Source organism: Thalassophryne amazonica, chromosome 15 (genome assembly GCF_902500255.1).
Source record: "Thalassophryne amazonica chromosome 15, fThaAma1.1, whole genome shotgun sequence".
Lineage (NCBI taxonomy): Eukaryota > Metazoa > Chordata > Actinopteri > Batrachoidiformes > Batrachoididae > Thalassophryne > Thalassophryne amazonica.
In genome coordinates this window covers 1212597-1235227 of record NC_047117.1, presented here as the reverse complement: position 1 = coordinate 1235227, position 22631 = coordinate 1212597, and the positions used below count along the sequence as shown (strand labels likewise).

General features: G+C 41.8%; 1 protein-coding gene across 2 annotated transcripts in view; it reads right to left on the bottom strand.

The window, feature by feature from the left end:
* Positions 1–14636: 14636 nt before the first annotated feature.
* Positions 14637–22631, bottom strand: part of LOC117526415 (serine/arginine-rich splicing factor 7-like) — a 65019-nt gene continuing 57024 nt past the window's right edge. The window contains exons 7-8 of one of the 2 annotated variants that reach the window (XM_034188484.1): positions 20376–20420; positions 14637–14837 (exon numbers count right to left, since the gene is read on the bottom strand). In XM_034188484.1, the coding sequence (XP_034044375.1) occupies positions 14783–14837; positions 20376–20420 (100 nt within the window). In that variant the 3' untranslated portion in view covers positions 14637–14782. Of the gene's footprint in view, positions 14838–16542; positions 16679–20375; positions 20421–22631 lie in introns of those variants that run through there. The other variant, XM_034188485.1, reaches the window with a different exon arrangement.

The following is a 22631-nucleotide window of genomic DNA, read 5'->3' as shown; positions in this document are numbered from 1 at the left end:
GATAATGGTTTTCAAGGTTATCTGAAAAGCTAATCCGATAATGAAAACATTATCTTCGATAATTATCAGTTATCGGTGCCCACCACTGGTAGCAGATAACTGAAGCAATCCTTCAAATGGTGATACAAGCATCAAATTCAGCACAAATACAGCTTAGAAACTACACTTTAAAAAAAATGACTGGCCACTTGAATTTTCAATAGGTGGCCAGATAGGGGTCAACTGAAGAATTATGCAGAGTTCACAATTTAAAAATGCTCCAATCAAAATGAAAACTACATCACGTCACTTGTCTGATTATAAAGATTCCAAAAAGGTATAGTTTGGGCTATCTATGACCAGTGGTGAGCACAGCTAACCAAAACATTAGCTTCGATAACAGCTAATCAGCTGACTGAAATCTTTTATAAAGCTGAACCGATAAACCACCCAAAAATTTAGCTACAGCTAACCAATAACTGATAACTTTCAAAATTGAGTTTTAACACCACGATCACAAACCCAAACAATGAATCACCACTTCTGTCGTTGTGCGCTGTGCCCCCTGCTGGAAGCTCCTGTTTACTACATAGTTTACTCTCTCGCAGTAAAAGGAGCCTGACCACCAGGTTGTCACAAAAAAAAAAAAAAAAAACCACTGCAGTTTTGCTGTGAGGCAGAGGTCTTGGAAAATAAAGCAGTTTTGATTTATAAATGAACTTATTCTGTAAAGAATAACTACATTAATGACAATTCTGTCATTTGTACAAAGTTAAAATATAACACACACACATCTTCAACCGCTTAGTTCAATTAAGGGTTGCGGGGGCTAGAGCCTATCCCAGCAGTCGTAGAGCGTGAGGCGGGGTACACCCAGGACCCAGGGCCACAAACAGACAAACAAACATATTCACACCCACTCACACACCTACGGACAATTTAAAGACTCCAATCCACCTAACCCGCAAGTCTTTGGATGTGGGAGGAACCCGGAGCACCCAGAGGAAAGCCACGCAAACACGGGGAGAACACGCAAACTCCACACAGAAAGGCCACAGGCAGGAATTGAACCCATGACCTTCAGGCTGTGAGGCAACAGTGCTAACCACTAATCCACCCTGCTCCCCTAAAATATAACACATAACTTTCTCTTGCTTGCCTCTACTGGTGGTTGGCTCTCATTGCGGTATTGTATCACTTCCTGTTCCGGAGCACAGCGGTGTTTTTCTGTATCTGTTAGCTGTTTAATCTGCGCAGTTAGATTGATCTAGTTATCTAGATTACGATTTGTTTCCCAGTGTAATCTTTACGTGCCTTAACTAAAGCACTCCTTCTGCTGAATCACCTCTAAATTATTTACACATTATTCACTTTGCGTGTTTTTAGGAATCCGCTAGCTTAGCGTAGCTACTAGCTCTTAGGCGGTTTAGCATGGCGGCTTCTCCTGTCTCTCCCGCACTTTTCTGCTCTGGGTGTGAAATGTTTAGTTATTCCTCGGCCTCCTTTAGCAGTAACGGTACTTGTAATAAGTGTAGCTTATTCGTAGCTTTGGAGGCCAGGCTGGGTGAATTAGAGACTCGGCTCCGCACCGTGGAAAATTCTACAGCTAGCCAGGCCCCTGTAGTCGGTGCAGACCAAGGTAGCTTAGCCGCCGTTAGTTACCCCCTGGCAGATCCCGAGCGGCCGGGAAAGCAGGCTGACTGGGTGACTGTGAGGAGGAAGCGTAGCCCTAAACAGAAGCCCCGTGTACACCGCCAACCCGTTCACATCTCTAACCGTTTTTCCCCACTCGACGACACACCCGCCGAGGATCAAACTCTGGTTATTGGCGACTCTGTTTTGAGAAATGTGAAGTTAGCGACACCAGCAACCACAGTCAATTGTCTTCCAGGGGCCAGAGCAGGCGACATTGAAGGAAATTTGAAACTGCTGGCTAAGGCTAAGCGTAAATTTGGTAAGATTGTAATTCACGTCGGCAGTAATGACACCCGGTTACGCCAATCGGAGGTCACTAAAATTAACATTAAATCGGTGTGTAACTTTGCAAAAACAATGTCGGACTCTGTAGTTTTCTCTGGGCCCCTCCCCAATCGGACCGGGAGTGACATGTTTAGCCGCATGTTCTCCTTGAATTGCTGGCTGTCTGAGTGGTGTCCAAAAAATGAGGTGGGCTTCATAGATAATTGGCAACGCTTCTGGGGAAAACCTGGTCTTGTTAGGAGAGACGGCATCCATCCCACTTTGGATGGAGCAGCTCTCATTTCTAGAAATCTGGCCAATTTTCTTAAATCCTCCAAACCGTGACTATCCAGGGTTGGGACCAGGAAGCAGAGTTGTAGTCTTACACACCTCTCTGCAGCTTCTCTCCCCCTGCCATCCCCTCATTACCCCATCCCCGTAGAGACGGTGCCTGCTCCCAGACCACCAATAACCAGCAAAAATCTATTTAAGCATAAAAATTCAAAAAGAAAAAATAATATAGCACCTTCAACTGCACCACAGACTAAAACAGTTAAATGTGGTCTATTAAACATTAGGTCTCTCTCTTCTAAGTCCCTGTTGGTAAATGATATAATAATTGATCAACATATTGATTTATTCTGCCTAACAGAAACCTGGTTACAGCAGGATGAATATGTTAGTTTAAATGAGTCAACACCCCCGAGTCACACTAACTTTCAGAATGCTCGTAGCACGGGCCGGGGCGGAGGATTAGCAGCAATCTTCCATTCCAGCTTATTAATTAATCAAAAACCCAGACAGAGCTTTAATTCATTTGAAAGCTTGACTCTTAGTCTTGTCCATCCAAATTGGAAGTCCCAAAAACCAGTTTTATTTGTTATTATCTATCGTCCACCTGGTCGTTACTGTGAGTTTCTCTGTGAATTTTCAGACCTTTTGTCTGACTTAGTGCTTAGCTCAGATAATTATAGTGGGCAATTTTAACATCCACACAGATGCTGAGAATGACAGCCTCAACACTGCATTTAATCTATTATTAGACTCTATTGGCTTTGCTCAAAAAGTAAATGAGTCCACCCACCACTTTAATCATATCTTAGATCTTGTTCTGACTTATGGTATGGAAATAGAAGACTTAACAGTATTCCCTGAAAACTCCCTTCTGTCTGATCATTTCTTAATAACATTTACATTTACTCTGATGGACTACCCAGCAGTAGGGAATAAGTTTCATTACACTAGAAGTCTTTCAGAAAATGCTGTAACTAGGTTTAAGGATATGATTCCTTCTTTATGTTCTCTAATGCCATATACCAACACAGTGCAGAGTAGCTATCTAAACTCTGTAAGTGAGATAGAGTATCTCGTCAATAGTTTTACATCCTCATTGAAGACAACTTTGGATGCTGTAGCTCCTCTAAAAAAGAGAGCTTTAAATCAGAAGTGCCTGACTCCGTGGTATAACTCACAAACTCGTAGCTTAAAGCAGATTACCCGTAAGTTGGAGAGGAAATGGCGTCTCACTAACTTAGAAGATCTTCACTTAGCCTGGAAAAAGAGTCTGTTGCTCTATAAAAAAGCCCTCCGTAAAGCTAGGACATCTTTCTACTCATCACTAATTGAAGAAAATAAGAACAACCCCAGGTTTCTTTTCAGCACTGTAGCCAGGCTGACAAAGAGTCAGAGCAAACAAAATTTTAACTATTAGAGAAAAAATTACTCATAACCATCCCAAAGACGTATCGTTATCTTTGGCTGCTTTCAGTGATGCCGGTATTTGGTTAGACTCTTTCTCTCCGATTGTTCTGTCTGAGTTATTTTCATTAGTTACTTCATCCAAACCATCAACATGCTTATTAGACCCCATTCCTACCAGGCTGCTCAAGGAAGCCCTACCATTATTTAATGCTTCGATCTTAAATATGATCAATCTATCTTTGTTAGTTGGCTATGTACCACAGGCCTTTAAGGTGGCAGTAATTAAACCATTACTTAAAAAGCCATCACTTGACCCAGCTATCTTAGCTAATTATAGGCCAATCTCCAACCTTCCTTTTCTCTCAAAGATTCTTGAGAGGGTAGTTGTAAAACAGCTAACTGATCACCTGCAGAGGAATGGTCTATTTGAAGAGTTTCAGTCAGGTTTTAGAATTCATCATAGTACAGAAACAGCATTAGTGAAGGTTACAAATGATCTTCTTATGGCTTCGGACAGTGGACTTATCTCTGTGCTTGTTCTGTTGGACCTCAGTGCTGCTTTTGATACTGTTGACCATAAAATTTTATTACAGAGATTAGAGCATGTCATAGGTATTAAAGGCACTGCGCTGCGGTGGTTTGAATCACATTTGTCTAATAGATTACAGTTTGTTCATGTAAATGGGGAATCTTCTTCACAGACTAAAGTTAATTATGGAGTTCCACAAGGTTCTGTGCTAGGACCAATTTTATTCACTTTATACATGCTTCCCTTGGGCAGTATTATTAGACGGTATTGCTTAAATTTTCATTGTTACGCAGATGATACCCAGCTTTATCTATCCATGAAGCCAGAGGATACGCACCAATTAGCTAAACTGCAGGATTGTCTTACAGACATAAAGACATGGATGACCTCTAATTTCCTGCTTTTAAACTCAGATAAAACTGAAGTTATTGTACTTGGCCCCACAAATCTTAGAAGCATGGTGTCTAACCAGATCGTTACTCTGGATGGCATTTCTCTGATCTCTAGTAATACTGTGAGAAATCTTGGAGTTATTTTTGATCAGGATATGTCATTCAAAGCGCATATTAAACAAATATGTAGGACTGCCTTTTTGCATTTACGCAATATCTCTAAAATCAGAAAGGTCTTGTCTCAGAGTGATGCTGAAAAACTAATTCATGCATTTATTTCCTCTAGGCTGGACTATTGTAATTCATTATTATCAGGTTGTCCTAAAAGTTCCCTAAAAAGCCTTCAGTTGGTTCAGAATGCTGCAGCTAGAGTACTGACGGGGACTAGCAGGAGAGAGCATATCTCACCCGTGTTGGCCTCCCTTCATTGGCTTCCTGTTAATGCTAGAATAGAATTTAAAATTCTTCTTCTTACTTATAAGGTTTTGAATAATCAGGTCCCATCTTATCTTATGGACCTCGTAGTACCATATTACCCCATTAGAGCGCTTCGCTCTCAGACTGCGGGCTTACTTGTAGTTCCTAGGGTTTGTAAGAGTAGAATGGGAGGCAGAGCCTTCAGCTTTCAGGCTCCTCTCCTGTGGAACCAGCTCCCAATTCAGATCAGGGAGACAGACACCCTCTCTACTTTTAAGATTAGGCTTAAAACTTTCCTTTTCGCTAAGGCTTATAGTTAGGGCTGGATCGGGTGACCCTGGACCATCCCTTGGTTATGTTGCTTTAGACGTAGACTGTGTTTCATAATTATTGTATGGCCTTGCCTTGCAATGTGGAGCGCCTTGGGGCAACTGTTTGTTGTGATTTGGCGCTATACAAGAAAAAAGTTGATTGATTGATTGATTACTTATAAGGTTTTGAATAATCAGGTCCCATCTTATCTTAGGGACCTCGTAGTACCATATCACCCCAATAGAGCGCTTCGCTCTCAGACTGCAGGCTTACTTGTAGTTCCTAGGGTTTGTAAGAGTAGAATGGGAGGCAGAGCCTTCAGCTTTCAGGCTCCTCTCCTGTGGAACCAGCTCCCAATTCAGATCAGGGAGACAGACACCCTCTCTACTTTTAAGATTAGGCTTAAAACTTTCCTTTTTGCTAAAGCTTATAGTTAGGGCTGGATCAGGTGACCCTGAACCATCCCTTAGTTATGCTGCTATAGACGTAGACTGCTGGGGGGTTCCCATGATGCATTGTTTCTTTCTCTTTTTGCTCTGTATGCACCACTCTGCATTTAATCATTAGTGATCGATCTCTGCTCCCCTCCACAGCATCTTTTTCCTGGTTCTCTCCCTCAGCCCCAACCAGTCCCAGCAGAGGACTGCCCCTCCCTGGGCCTGGTTCTGCTGGAGGTTTCTTCCTGTTAAAAGGGAGTTTTTCCTTCCCACTGTAGCCAAGTGCTTGCTCACAGGGGGTCGTTTTTGACCGTTGGGGTTTTACATAATTATTGTATGGACTTGCCTTACAATATAAAGCGCCTTGGGGCAACTGTTTGTTGTGATTTGGCGCTATATAAAAAAATTGATTGATTGATTGATTGATTGGATGGCATTACCCTGACCTCTAGTAATACTGTGCTATTATGTCACTCAGCGGCTCCGCTGCCTCCTTTTTTATAATTAAAGTTTAACAATTACACAAAGTACAAAGGTATGCCAGGGGTCAATACACGAATAAAGAAAAACATAAAATAAATAAATATAAAATAGATAATCTGTCAGCATTTAAAATAATGTAGAATATCAAGAGTCTTCACAGCTTTAGGGTTTGATGATGATTGAATCGAGACTTTGTAATGTTGTAATTCAAGCAAGTAAAGTTTGAACAGGGACTTTTTTCCTAAAAATTTACAATATGAAATTTAGCAAATATAATTAAGAAATTTATGAGATAAAATTCTTTCTTTTTAGAGTTACATACATTATAGAAACCAAAACGCACATCAGAGTACATTAGACAGAAGTTACCAAGAATATTACACTGTATAAAGTGAATGACATCGTTCTAAAATGCAGCAGTTAGAGGGCATGTTAGGGGGGGGGGGGGGACTGCATCCATACCAACAGCGTATTCCTTTGGGGTAACTGGAATCTTATAAGATGATAAAAACTCAGAATGAGACATCAGAAGCCCCTGACTATTGAAAAGTTGCCAAACAAAAATTATATTATTGTACCAGTTAAGGAAAAATAGAGATTTGTTTCTATATAGTATATAACTATTGTTACAAATTTGAAAACTGTGGGGAGAGAATGAGTGTTTATACAACAGTGACCAGGTTAGAAGCATTTGTTTATGAAAATTGTCCAATTTTATGGGTAATTTGTCAATTTTGTAGTGTGATTTTAAAACTAATGGGAGACCACCTATTTTGGAGTCTAATGAATTCATTAGACACTGTCTTTAATAAAGTGGGTCTTGTTTTTCCAAACAAATCTATAGAGCAATTTATCAATGATTTTACACTTTGAAGCTTTGACGTTCAAAGAGAGAGCTGCATAGGTCAATCTAGAAATACCCTCTGCTTTAGATAACAGAATTCTACCTCTTGAAGATAAGTCTCTTTGAACCCAATGATTCAATTTCTTTTTGGTTTTATCAATGACATGATCAAAGTTCAGATTTTGCATCTTTCTTCTGTGCTTTTGGACAGGAATAGAGTAAAAGGACGATTGACAACGGCCCTTAATAGGAAGCAGTTCACATTTATTTACATTAAGTTTAAGGCCTGAGGCTTTGGAGAAATTCTTTATGAGATCTATAACGATAGGAATTTGGTCAGAGTCACGCAAGAACAGAGTGGTGTCATCAGCCACCTGACTAATACTAACTTCTCCATCGGCAAATGAGATGCCGCGAATGTTACTGTCTGAGATGTAAGTTGCAAGAATTTGTGCTGCAATCAAGAAAAGATACAGAGAAACTGGACACCCCTGGCCAGCTGGAATCTCGGAATAGTCCCATATTTAAGACAACAGTTTGCGTTAGCAAAAAGTGTTTGAATTGATTTCACAAAGAAATGACCAAATCCAAGTTTCTCCAAGGATTGGAAAATGAACCTGTGCTCCAAAGTGTCAAATGCCTTATAGAAATCCAAGAACATTGACAAAACTCTTTTCATTAATGAGGTCAGAATAGTGGAGCATGTCCAAGACAAGCCATATGTTGTTTATGTGTCTGTGGGACATAAATCCCGACTGTGATTCATCAATAATTGTAGATAGAATTTTTTTAAATTCAATTTGCCAAAATTATAGCTAAGATTTTGTAATCATTATTAAGTAAACAAATTGGTTGCCAGTTCTCAAAAAACAGATGATCCTTATTAGACTTTGGGATGAGGGTAATAATGCCTTGTCTAAGGGTAGAACAAGCTTTCAGAAAGAATTTAGTGCAGAAAATCCACTATGGTGAGAGTGCAGTTTGTTTGCCAGGGAGGGAATTTCAACAAGTTGAGACTGTGGCCTGCTTCCGTAGTCGTGTCCATACAAATCATAGAGGGATATGCTTTCCAAACTTAATACCCATTACTAAAATTGGATGATGTTGAAATTGAGGATGGCCCAGTGGTTGTTCCAGCAATAGCAAAGATTTCGTGTCTGCTACCTACAATGCACATGGAATGTCTCAAAGCTAAACCTACTTCTAGGCATCTTATATATGCTACTCTGGAACCACCCCTAAACCCAAACAGTTCAACTGTCAACCCCACTGAGGTCCTTAGACTGGGTTTCATTAACATAAGATCACTGTCCTCAAAATCATTGTTGATCAATGATCTAATTATTGATCATCACTTAGATATGATTGGGCTATGTAAAACCTGGCTTAAACCTACAGCTGTCCTCCCCTTAAATGAGGCCTGCCCACCAGCATATACATTTAGTCACGTCCCTCGGGATGCGAAGCAAGGCGGGGGTGTTGCTCTTATTTATAAATCTAGGTTTAGCTTATTAGCTGTTGGGGGTTACAAATATCACTCGTTTGAGCATCTGATTCTCCGCTCTGCTCAGGATATTACACATTGCCAAGGTCAGAAGAATAAAAATCAGTCGTATTACTTGTCACTGTATATAGGCCTCCTGGCCCATATTCTGAATTCTTAGATGCGTTCATCTCTAACTTGTCAACTAGTGTAGATAACATTCTGATCATTGGTGACTTTAAAGTTCTTGTTCAACATGGTGACAATACTTATTCATGGACAACCACCTGTAGTTCGCTAGCACAAGATTTCCTGGATTACTTTGGGAAGAAAATAGAAGACATCAGGTTAAACATATCCCGGCATGCCTTAACCCAGCCACTACACCCTGCTATTGAGGTGGGCGCCACTACTGAGGTATTACCTAGATTTACAGAATTTGATAGTATCTCACTAGGCATGCTGACAAAACTCGTAATGTCAACAAAAAGCACAACCTGTTTATTTGATCCTATACCAACAAAACTGTTTAAGGACCTGTGGCCCACTCTTGGGTTGACTGTCCTGGAAATTATTAATCTCTCATTAACGTCTGGATCTGTTCCTAAATGTTTCAAATCTGCAGTGATTAAACCATTACTTAAGAAGCCTAATCTTGACCCTAGTGTATTGACAAACTATCGGCCGATATCAAATTATCATTTTTCTCTAAAATACCGGAAAAAGTGGTGTCACGGCAGCTCGTAGACTATCTTACTGAGAATAATCTCTTTGAGCCACTGCAGTCTGCTTTTAGAAAATATCATTCCACAGAGACGGCTCTCACTAAAGTGTTGAATGATCTTCTGCTTACGATGGATTCAGCCACCACTACGGTTCTGTTGCTGTTAGATCTCAGTGCTGCATTTTATACAGTGGATCATCATATTCTACGTGATAGGCTGGAAAATCATTTTGGGATTACTAGGAGTGCCCTTGCATGGCTGATGTCATACTTGACCAGTCGTTCTGTTTTGTACAGTAACACTACCTCTAACCTTAGTGACATGAAATTTGGGGTTCCACAGGGGTCTGTCTTAGGCCCCCTTTATATAGCACTCCTTGGGCACATATTGCGGCATTTTAGGATTACCTTTCACTGCTATGCAGATGATAGTTATACATGCCGATAACTGTTGGTAATCTCGTTCATATAAAATCCTTAGGAGATTGCCTTGCAGCAGTGAGAAGTTGGATTTCCTGAAATGATGGTTCTTGGTCCAGTGAGACCGGCATCAATTTGACCAGTTAACGCTCAGCCTCGTTTCGTGTGTCATACATCACACTGACAGTGAGGAACCTTGGGGTAATTTGTGATCCTTCGTTGTCCTTTGGCCTCCACATTAGAAATATTACTAGGACTGCTTTCTTCCACCTGTGAAATATAGCGAAGATTCGTCCCATCCTGTCTATGGCTGATGCTGAGACCCTGATCCATGCATTTATCTCTTCTAGATTGGACTACTGCAATGTTCTATTTTCTGGTTTACTACAGTCCAGCATTAGGGGTCTCCAATTGGTTCAAAATGCTGCAGCCAGACTTTTGACATGAAGCAGAAAGTTTGACCACATTACACCCATTTTGGCGTCTCTTCACTGGCTTCCTGTCCCAGTGAGATCAGATTTTAAGGTTCTGCTACAAGCCTATAAAATTGTTCACAGACTGGCACCTCCCTACTTAGCTGACCTAATTAAACCTTACATACCGGCCCGGATTTTACGTTCTCAGGGTGCAGGACTACTTTGTGTCCCTAAGGTGAATAAGAAGTCTGTGGGTCACAGATCTTTCTCTTATCGTGCCCCTGTTCTGTGGAATGATCTCCCTGCATCAATAAAACAGTCAGATTCTGTGGAGACTTTCAAGTCCAGACTTAAGACGCACTTATTTTCCCTTTTGTATGGCAGCATACTGGTACAGTTTTGTTTTACGCGTTTTACTCTTTTAATTCATTTTATTAGTAACTGGAGCGTGCCGCGGCCTCAACTTTACCTAAATTCTGGGTCTTTTAGTGAAGTTTAGGGCTAGTGGCCGGCGATCACCTTAGTATTTCTTCTGTTTGTCTTGTTGTTTAATGCTGACAAATTATACAGTATTTCTTGTCTTTCTGATGCCTGATTTTTTTTTTCTGTTTAAGGAGCAGCTCCATCCAGAGATGGGTGTGATATTTGTGCTGGAGACCCTCCTGTCCTGTGCACCAACAACTTTTCCTATATATTTGTCCGTGAATTGTTTTGTAATTTGTATCTGTATCATGGCCCAAGCAGAGGGTCACCCCTTTGAGTCTGGTCTGCTTGAGGTTTCTTCCTCAGAGGGAGTTTTTCTTACCACTGTTGCTCTGGGGGTTAGTAAGGTCAGACCTTAACTATGTGAAGCACTTTGAGGCAACTCTGTTGTGATTTGGTGCTATATAAATAAAAATAAATTGAAATTGAATTGAAAGAGTTTTTAGAATAAAGTCTTATAAAATTCACTCAATCCGGCACTGCCAGGGGACGTATTATTTTTTAGACATCTTAAAGCTTCTTGCACTTCCTTAAGGGATAAATATTAATCACAAAAATTCTTATCAGCTTCAGAGATAATTTTAGTTGGTAATAGAATTAAAAAACTACTTTTTTGTTCAGAATAGCTAGACAAGTAGATTGTTGTAAAAATCTGAACAAAAAGATGCTACAGATTGGAAATCAGTTACAATTTCATTGTTAATTCTGATTCTTAGATTTTTCTAAACCAAAAGAGCTTTGCTCACAAGCATCTATGACGTCACGCCTACCCTGAGAAAACGGCCTTTTTGAAGTGACGTACGCACTCAGTTTTTGAGTGAAACATTAACTTCATAACTTGACCTTCAGACTGAAGATCTGATTTATAATAAATCGATTTGTGTTGAATCGTCACTCACGTGAGCTTCTTCCTTTTTCCTCACTGAAAATTGTCTGCAGACAGCAAGCTGTTCGGCGCTCTGCTGCCCTCTACTGTCAGAAATAGTGCTTGTTTTTTCTTCTTAAATTCATTTTTCCATTACAAGTTACGAGAAGTAGATCAACGTAAAACATTTAAATTGGTACAAGCTGTTATTGTTTTATAGCTTTTGGTTTTGTTAACCTGTGATTTTACATTTATGAATAATTTAGCCATAAATGTAGACATTTTACTCCGTCAGCTCTCTGGGCATCCAAACAATACACTCCTCCAAAGCAGAACAAAATTTTTTTATCTATCTTTTCAGAGACAAAAGTACAGATTTCTTTTTTCATAAAGTCTTCACCATGGAGCAGAAAGACACAAACTAACTCACCTGTTCCTTCAGTTTATTCTTAATCTGCATCTGAGCTGCTTAGAACCTGTGGATCATCTGAAGATGAACTTCTTTGACTTTGTTGGTGATTAAGTGCTTTTTTCTCCCTTTATCCACAAACTGACATAGTCTGAGGACACGTGTGGTCCTGAAACTTCATCTTTCTGGAACAGGGCTCTTATGGATTTCTTGGAGTGCTTCTTGGGGATAAAGGTCATCATTACTTCAGAATCCTTGGCTGGGATATAAACAGACCCCAGAAGACGTGGCACCAGAAACTAAACTCTGACAAGAACTCATCATGAGTAGAGATCATCATCTGATCTTCTAACAAAATATTCCTGCTAAACCACTGTTCCTAAAACAGAAATTTATGCCGATATGTGATGTTATTGTTCCCCATCAGACAGACATCTTCATCTGCATATCCGGAATCAGGTCATGGGGATCTGATAGTTCTGAGGTGAAGTTGTTTGCAGACGACTGACTCATTTTTACAGGAACTTTATCAACATCCAAAATACAAACAAGAAAATCAAACCACCCTGTTAGGTTCAGTTCATCTTGTGTTCCAGATGAATATGAGTTTGTGACACACTGCTTTAACAAGTTGATCTTAAATGTGTTATTTAAAGCAGAAAAATCCAAAGTTTAAACCACCATTTTCATGAGCTTTCATGGTAACCGTTTAGTATTTTGTCTTTCTTTTAGCAGTTTGTCATCAAGATGTGACATCTTCCTTCAACCTCAGTTCCACTTAACCCATTAAACACATATTAAACTTTCTCTGATTTTTTTGTGAAATAGGTTCAAAATTTTACAACATGGCTATGGAGGAGGACTATCGGTCGGCCTCGAGGAGATTCTGGCAAACCATCCGACGCCTCAGGAGGCGGAAGCAGCTCTCCACCAGCACTGTTTACGGTGCGGGTGGGGAGCTGTTGACCCTGACTGGGGATGTTGTCGGGCGGTGGAAGGAGTACTTCGAGGATCTCCTCAATCCCATCGTCAAGTCTTCTGAAGAGGAAGCAGAGACTGGGGACTCAGAGGCAGACTCATCCATTACCCAGGCCGAAGTCACCGAGGTGGTTAGAAAGCTCCTCGGTGGCAAGGTTCCTGGGGTGGATGAAATCCGTCCTTGGTACCTTAAGTCTCTGGATGTTGTGGGACTGTCTTGGCTGACATGCCTCTGCAACATCGCGCGGCAATCGGGGACAGTGCCTCTGGATTGGCAGACCGGGGTGGTGGTCCCTCTGTCTAAGAAGGGGGACCGGAGGGTGTGTTCCAACTATAGGGGAACTATAGTTCCCCTATAGTTCCCCTAACTACACTCCTCAGCCTCCCCGGTAAGGTCTATTCCAGAGTACTGGAGAGGAGAATTCGAACGATGGTCGAACCTCTGATTCAGGAGGAGCAGTGTGGTTTTCGTCCTGGTCGCGGCACACTGGACCAGCTCTACACGCTCCATCGGGTGCTCGAGGGTTCATGGGAGTTTGCCCAACCAGTCCACATGTGTTTTGTGGATCTGGAGAAGGCGTTCGACCGTGTCCCTCAGGGCACCCTGTGGGGAGTGCTCCGGGAGTACGGGGTCCGAGGTCCTTTGTTAAGGGCTATCCGGTCCCTGTACGACTGCAGCAGGAGCTTGGTTCGCATTGCCAGTAGTAAGTCAAGCCTGTTTCCAGTGCACGTTGGCCTCCGCCAGGGCTGCCTTTTGTCACCGGTTCTGTTCATTATTTTTATGGACAGAATTTCTAGGCGCAGCCAGGGTGTAGAGGGGGTCTGGTTTGGGAACCACAGAATCTCGTCTCTGCTGTTTGCGGATGATGTGGTTCTGTTGGCTTCGTCAAATCAGGACCTTCAGCGTGCACTGGGGCGGTTTGCAGCCGAGTGTGAAGCGTCCGGGATGAAAATCAGCACCTCCAAATCCGAGGCCATGGTTCTCGACCGGAAAAAGGTGCTTTGCCCTCTTCAGGTCGGTGGAGTGTCCTTGCCTCAAGTGGAGGAGTTTAAGTATCTCGGGGTCTTGTTCACGAGTGAGGGACGGATGGAGCGTGAGATCGATAGACGGATCAGTGCAGCATCTGCAGTGATGCGGTCGCTGTATCGGACCGTCGTGGTGAAGAGAGCTGAGTAGGGGGGCAAAGCTCTCGATTTACCGATCGATCTACGTACCGATCCTGACCTATGGTCATGAGATTTGGCTCATGAGCGAAAGAACAAGATCGCGAGTACAAGCGGCCGAGATGAGTTTCCTCCGCAGGGTGGCTGGGCGCTCCCTTAGAGAAAGGGTGAGGAGCTCGGTCACTCGGGTGGAGCTCGGAGTCGAGTCGCTGCTCCTCCACGTCGAAAGGAGTCAGTTGAGGTGGCTCAGGCATCTTTTCCGGATGCCCCCTGGACGCCTCGCTGGAGAGGTGTTCCGGGCACGTCCCACTGGGAGGAGGCCCCAGGGAAGACGCAGGACACGCTGGAGGGATTACATCTCTCGGCTGGCTTGGGAACGCCTTGGGGTTCCCCCAGAGGAGCTGGGGGAGGTGTGTGTGGATCGGGAGGTCTGGGTGGCTTTGCTTGAGCTCTGCCCCTGCGACCCGACTCTGGATAAAGCGGAAGAAAATGGATGGATGGATGGATTTTACAACATTCTTCTCCGTTGATCCAAGCAATCTGTGTCGCAATCACTCAACAAATCCCCATGAAAATGACGCCTCCACCAAAGGCGTCTTTGTGTTCTGTCCCCACAGCCAATCAGATCAAAGAGACACGTGCCCGTGCAGAAACATTTATTCAAGCTTTCATTTGATCAGAGTAGCATTTCCTACAGGGAACTAAATGCACAAAATTCATACAAAAACGCAAAAATCTAACAAGGAAACATCACAACTGTGTGCCAGAAACCTTCAGCTGCTCCTCATCACTCGTCTCGGCTCGAATTCCCACAGCGGCGAGGACTCCGCGATGTGGAACCGCTGCCAGACACACAGAGAGAGAGAGACACACACACACACACGCACGCACACACACAGACGCAAACAGAAACACCCACACAGAGAGACACAGAGACACACACAGACACAGACACACAGAGAGACAGACACACACACACACACACAGACAGACAGACACACACACACACACACAGACAGACACAAACAGACACACACACAGAGACAGACGCAAACAGACACAAACACAGACGCAAACAGAAACACCCACACAGAGACACACACACACAGACGCAAACAGAAACACTCACACAGAGAGACAGACACAAACAGACACACACACAGACGCAAACAGAAACACCCACACAGAGAGACACAGAGACACACACACAGACACACACAGAGAGACACAGACACACACACAGAGACAGACACAGACACACACACAGATGCAAACAGAAACACCCACACAGAGACAGACACACACAGACAGACACACACACACAGACACACACAGACAGATGCAAACAGACACACACAGAGACACAGACACACAGACACACACACAGACACACACACACAGACAGATGCAAATAGACACACAGAGACACAGACACACACAGAGACACAGACACAAACAGACGAAAACAGACAGACGCAAACACACAGACGCAAACAGACACACACACACACAGACAGAAGAAAACAGACAGACGCAAACACACACAGACAGAAGAAAACAGACACACAGACACGTACACAGACACACGCAGACAGAAGAAAACAGACACACAGACACACACACACACACAGACGCAAACAGACACACACACACACACAGACGCAAACAGACACACACACACACACACACACACACACACACACACACAGACGCAAACAGACAGACACACACACACAGATACATACAGACAGACACACACAGACAGACACACACACAGACAGACACACACACAGACACATACACAGACAGACACACACACAGACAGACACACACACATACACAGACAGATGCAAACAGACACACAGACACATGCACAGACACACACACACACACACACACACACAGACAGACGCAAACAGACACACACACAGAGACACACACACACAACAAACAGACACACACAAACAGACACACACAGAGACACAGGCAAACAGACACACACACAGAGACACACACACAGACAGACGCAAACAGACACACACAGACAGACACACACAGACAGACGAAAACAGACAGACAGACACAGACAGACGCACACACACAGACGCAAACAGACACACACACACACACACACAGACAGACGCAAACAGACACACACAGAGACAGACACAGACAGAGACACAGACACACACAGGGACACAGAGACACACAGACAGACACAAACAGACACACAGAGACGGACAGAAACACATACAGACACACAGAGAGACACAGACAGACGCAAACAGACACACACACAGAGACAGACACAGACACACACAGACAGACGCAAACACACACACAGAGACACAGAGAGACGGACAGAAACACATAGACACACAGAGAGACACAGACAGACGCAAACAGACACACACATAGAGACAGATGCACACACAAACACACACACACAGAAACACATGGAATCATTTAGCATTAAAACCTCCAAAATAATTTGTGCACCCCCTGGTGGCTGGCTGCAGTACGTCAGTCAGACTTGTCATGTTTTTATTTGTTTGGAACGGGGGATGGGGGGGAGACTCAGTGGGAAGAACTCACTACGTTCATGAGACTGACGTGTCTGCAGCAGATTCTGGTTTGGAAAACTCACCTGTGTCTCTCAGCTGAAGCTCCACCCTTTGACTGGCTGCGATTTAAACACAGTATGGCATTTAGCATGGAGCAGTTAGTGGTTAGCATGCAGCTGACGGCGTTGCATGCACTCATGTATTAGCCAAAGTGGTCACTATCGAGCTTGAATGATTCTGCTGTGTTCCATCACAATTGGAAAAAAATGAGCTCCAACTTGGCAAAGTGTGATGGAACGGCCAAATTCCAAGTCGGAAACTCAGGCAAATCTGTGTAGACAGAGTTCGTCGATCAGTGGATCCATTCATCAATTTTCCCTTTAGTCAAGAAAATGTTTGATGTAATGCATGCAGAAAGGTCAATTAAAGGAGCTAATCTGGTGAATTTTAACTGATGAAAAGATGATTTTATGTGGATAAAAAATGCTCTCATTTATACCTTTAATGACTTAAAATCTTGGCCGTGAACGACAACTCATAATTAAATATATATTTCAATTTATTGTGAGCAGAAGTTCAAAACCAGTGTTTATCAATAATGAACCCAATAGTCAGGACAGTCAGTCTGATGTCCATGTAAATCCTAGAAAAAACACAACATACCTGTTTTTTTCATTTAAAAACCAGGTATGTTGATTTTTACTCAAACCAACAAAAAATCCAAGTTAACATCATCTACAGTACTGAAAGGAATTCAATTTATTTTTATTTATATAACGCCAAATCACAACAGAGTTGCCTCAAGGCGCTTCACACAAGTAAGGTCTAACCTTACTAACCCCCAGAGCAACAGTGGTAAGAAAAAACTCCCTCTGAGGAAGAAACCTCAAACAGACCAGACTCAAAGAGGTGACCCTCTGCTTGGGCCATGATACAGACACACATGACAATACATATATACAGGAAATATACAGGGAGTCCATGCTGGTACACAGGACAAGAAGAACAAAAAATCATGTACAAACACTTGGAGTTAGTTTGTGGTATTTTCGTCTTATTCAGTAATTTATGTGAAACATGGCCCCACCCATGTCCCTTGTTGATGTGTTCATTATTGTATGGCTTTGCCTTACAATATAAAGCGCCTTGGGGCAACTGTTTGTTGTGATTTGGCGCTATATAAATAAAATTGATTTGATTTGATTTTGATTCAACCCTTTTTTTCTGTCTTCTTAGTTCATTTGTGTTTTTTCTAGAGCTGGGCAATGATTAAAAATTTTAATCATGATTAATCGCATGATTTCCATCATTAATCCTGATTAATCACATTGTTATACGCAAAATCCAAAAATGAATTCAAAAGTAGCATATAGCACAATTTTATTTTAAATGTTCTGCCATATGAACAAAAGCGCCATAAGGTTTGTTCTGCAAACACTTAACAACAGCATTTTGTTTATGCAGTTGGGGTGGAAAAATCACCTTAAAAAGCTGCGGGTTCAGGATGCTTAGGCCCCCACGAGGCTTTTGCATTATGGGCTTATAAAGGGCCTTCTTTGATGGTCTAAATAAATATATGAAAATTTGAAGTCCAGACAGAAGAAGAGAACATCTCTGCGTTTCAAGATGTGAGGAAAGTGTTTCCAAAATCGCCACCAATTTGAGGTTGAAGCTGCAGAGGAGACCTTCATCTGGTTAAATGTGCTGAGAGTCCAGCTCACCTGTCGTCTCTGCAAACTCACACCTGCTGCTACGCTTAGAAATAAAACAAAGGCACTTTAAACAGTAACTATTTTATAATTTTAAAAAACCCTTTTCCTTATTTTAACATTAAATGAAGGAATCAATAAACATGTCCATGAAGTCAAAGTTCAGTAAAAAAGACATTTGCACAGGTAGAAGAAGCCCCGCTCCTATTGTGCATAATTTTAAAACATTCACAACCACTAGAATAGTGAAATTCGTATTTTAGTAATTACTCTGTCCTGTTTACAACATTAAAAGCAATCACATAATCAATGAGGGTGTGATTTAATGTTGAAATGACTCGATTAAAAAATGATTTACTCATGAGAAATCCTAATGAACAAACACACTGCAGCCATTGTTACATCATCTCCTGTTGTGTTGGTAATGAAGATTTACATTTATTTACAGTGTCTTTTTTTTCCTGGTTGAAATGCAGATATGAGTTAATGAAAATACCAAACTTAAAAATGTACACATTACTTTTCACGCTATTTTGTCTAAAAATAAATGTCCAAGAGTCATTATCATGTTAATCAAGAAATTAAGTCACCTGAAACAAAAACAAGTGAGTTATGGTTTTAATTTACAGATAAACATCAAAGATTTCTAAAGAATCTTAAAACTATTTTAATTACAAGTTATTTAATGTTAGAAAAAAAAAACATAAGGATTTCCTTGAATAAACTGCTGTATATAAATTAGCAGTTCTGATGTTCCTGACACACATCTACACTATTCTGTGTTTTGGCCTGATGCCTCGTTTCTTTTGGCTTTAAAGTAAGGCTGTAACAATGATTAATTAAAAAAAAAAACCTGCGGCTTCCCTTCACACAATTTGATGCTCAAAATGTAGGCAATAGTGTTTCAGAGGGTTAGAAATTTAAAAATCTTCCGGGGGAAGCTGGCTGCGCTCTCCCCTATTCCCCAGCACACAGTGTGCTGCAAGAACTTTAGCAGCTTCGGTTCTGTCGACTACGTCGTCTGGAAGCACTTTAAAATTAAAATGGCCCTGTAAAAGTTCCGTACCCTTCTCCATGTCCACGGCAGCAGTCAGACTTGCAAAAAAAAAACCAAAAAAAAAAAAACAACTGCGTTAGCATGTGATAAAAAAAAAAAACTGTTGGCAGGAAGGGCATCTGGTGTAAAACTTGTACCAATTCAACATGCAGATCCACCTTGGATTTCCTGTGGCGACCCCAGGTGCAAACAAGGGAGCAGCCAAAGGGACTTACTTTTAATTAATTAATGAATTAACACGATAATAACGCTTTAACTTGCCCAGCCCTAGTTTTTTCTTACCCTCTTAGTTCATTTTTTTAATAAGCACTAACTTCCATCAGGATTAGATATTCGGTCCAACCTCAGAGCTGCAGGTTGTCAGCAGTATTACTTTGTCCGGCCCCATCCATGCAAACTTTTCTTTAGAATCTTTATCGATTTCTCCGACACACTTGTCATCTTTGTCTTTTATCTTCTCCAGCAAATTTTCCTCACAAAACCCATCCAAACTTAAACTTTTTCTGCCACCATTATGCATCCCATAATAAGCAGTTCTGGCACACAAGATGTCCTGTCATGAACCACCTAGACCTTGTTTCCTTAACGCTTTATTTACATTTACGGACACGAACGAAGTGCGGGATGAGCTGCTAAGCTATTTTGCATAGCAGCTCTTCTTCACCGGCAGGCCTCATGCACAACACCATGCTGTCCAGCAACAGCAACGACTGGTGGCTAATGTGAGAACTGTTACAAACACATCACGCCTCAATTTTTTTCCTCACCAAATTATAAATGATTTGGACAGGTGACTAAATTAATTCCAAGAGGCGGGAAATCACTGATCGGCAGGTGATTCTCATCCCCGCATTTTATTCACCGGCGGTCGAAGCCACAAACTTGTTCCACGAACAAGTTCTGGTGATTGTTTAAATGGAGGATTTTTGATTTGTTGGATCCACAGGCTGTCAGGTTTTAAGGAATCATTGATCCTGACTGAGTCTGCGAAGCTTCAACTTTAACCTCTCAAACTTCTCAAACATCTGAAGCCATGGACTGGCTACTCACCTTATAGCTGGAGATCCAGAATGAGAACGACCCATGGATCCAGACCTGAGGCAGACAAGAGTCATCACATGACATCATCAATCAGAGCCATTAGATACAACCCCAATTCCAATGAAGTTGGGACATTGTGTAAAATGTAAATAAAAACAGAATACAATCATTTTCAAATCCTCTTCAACCTATATTCAATTGAATACACCACAAAGACAAGATATTTAATGTTCAAACTGATAAACTTTATTGTTTTTGTGCAAATATTTGCTCATTTTGAAATGGATGCCTGCAACACATTTCAAAAAAGTTGGGACGGGGAAACAAAAGACTGGGAAAGTTGATGGATGTTTAAAGAACACCTAATTGGAAACAGGTGAGAGTCATGATTGGGTTTAAAAGGAGCATCCCCAAAAGTCTCAGCCATTCACAAGAAAAGATGGTGTGAGAATCACCACTTTGTGAACAACTGCATGAAAAAAAAATAGCCCAACAGTATAAGAACAATGTCTCTCAATGTTCAATTGCAAGGAATTTAGGGATTCCATCATCTACAGTCCATAATATAATCAGAAGATTCAGAGAATCTGGAGAACTTTCTACACGTAAGCGGCAAGGCTGAAAACCAACATTGAATGCCCGTGACCTTCGATCCCTCAGGCGGCACTGCATTAAAAAGCAACATCATTGTGTAAAGGATCTTACCACGTGGGCTCAGGAACACTTCAGAAAACCACTGTCAGTTAGCACAGTTTGTCGCTACATCTACAAGTGCAAGTTAAAACTCTACCATGCAAAGTGAAAGTCAAACATCAACAACATCCAGAAACACCGCCACCTTCTCTGGGCCCGAGCTCATTTGAAATGGACAGACGCAACGGTGAAAAGTGTGCTGTGGTCTGATGAGTCCACATTTCAAATTGTTTTGGAAATCATGGACGTCGTGTCCTCCAGACAAAAGTGGAAAAAGACCATCCAGATTGTTACCAGTGCAAAGTTCAAAAAACAGCATCTGTGATGGTATGGGGGTGTGTTAGTGCCCATGGCATGGACAACTTACACATCTGTGATGGCACCATCAATGCTGAAAGGTACATCCAGGTTTTGGAGCAACACATGCTGCCATCCAAGCAATGTCTTTTTCAGGGACGTCCCTGCTTATTTCAGCAAGACAATGCCAAGCCTCATTCTGCACGTGTTCCAACAGCGTGGCTTCGTAGTAAAAGAGTGCAGGTACTAGACTGGCCTGCCTGCAGTCCAGACCTGTCGCCCATTGAAAATGTGTGGCGCATTATGAAGCGCAAAATACGACAACGGAGACCCCTGAATGTTGAACAACTGAAGTCGTACATCAAGCAAGAATGGGAAAGAATTCCACCTACAAAGCTTCAACAATTAGTGTCCTCAGTTCCCAAACGCTTATTGAGTGTTGTTAGAAGGAAAGGTGATGTAACACAGTGGGAAACATACCACTGTCACAGCTTTTTTGAAACCTGTTGCAGGCATCCATTTCAAAATGAGCAAATATTTGCACAAAAACAATAAAGTTCATCAGTTTGAACATTAACTATCTTGTCTTTGTGGTGTATTCAATTGAATATAGGTAGAAGAGGATCTGAAAATCATTGTATTCTGTTTTTATTTACATTTTACACAACGTCCCAACTTCATTGGAATTGGGGTTGTAATTGACTACAGAAACAAACATCTTCTTTAAACTTAAACTTCCTCCAGTTTACAAACATCAGTGTCTTAAAAGTGCCCTCAATTATTTTTTTCTCCCACTAGATGTCACATTAGCTCCATTTTCTCCATTTTCAGGAAGTAAACAAATCTTCCCTCCTAACCAACTCCTCCTCCTCCCTCCTCCACATCTAGAAGTCTTTAATGGGTCTAACAGCTGTGTGGTGAAAAACCAGACCTATGCTGACTCCAGTACAACTGTGTTCAAAATGTTTTTGGAAAGTAGCTGCTGTCTCATTACAAAAGTGGGAAGGAGCAATGGTTTCATAGAGGGGGATTCACATGCACTAAATGTATGCATGGGGAAGTCTTACACACTAAACATGTATGCGTGAGCAGAAAAGATAATCTATGCGCACAGATGGAGCGCAGCTTTACTGTCGATGCAGGACGTGATTAAGACAGAAAATAATTGCTGGCTACAATATTAATGTGTAAAATTAAATTCAAATCATTTGGCGCTTCCAGAGTTTTGCCCATGCAGGTTCAGATAGAAACAGAAACCTGCTTCAACTGATTTAA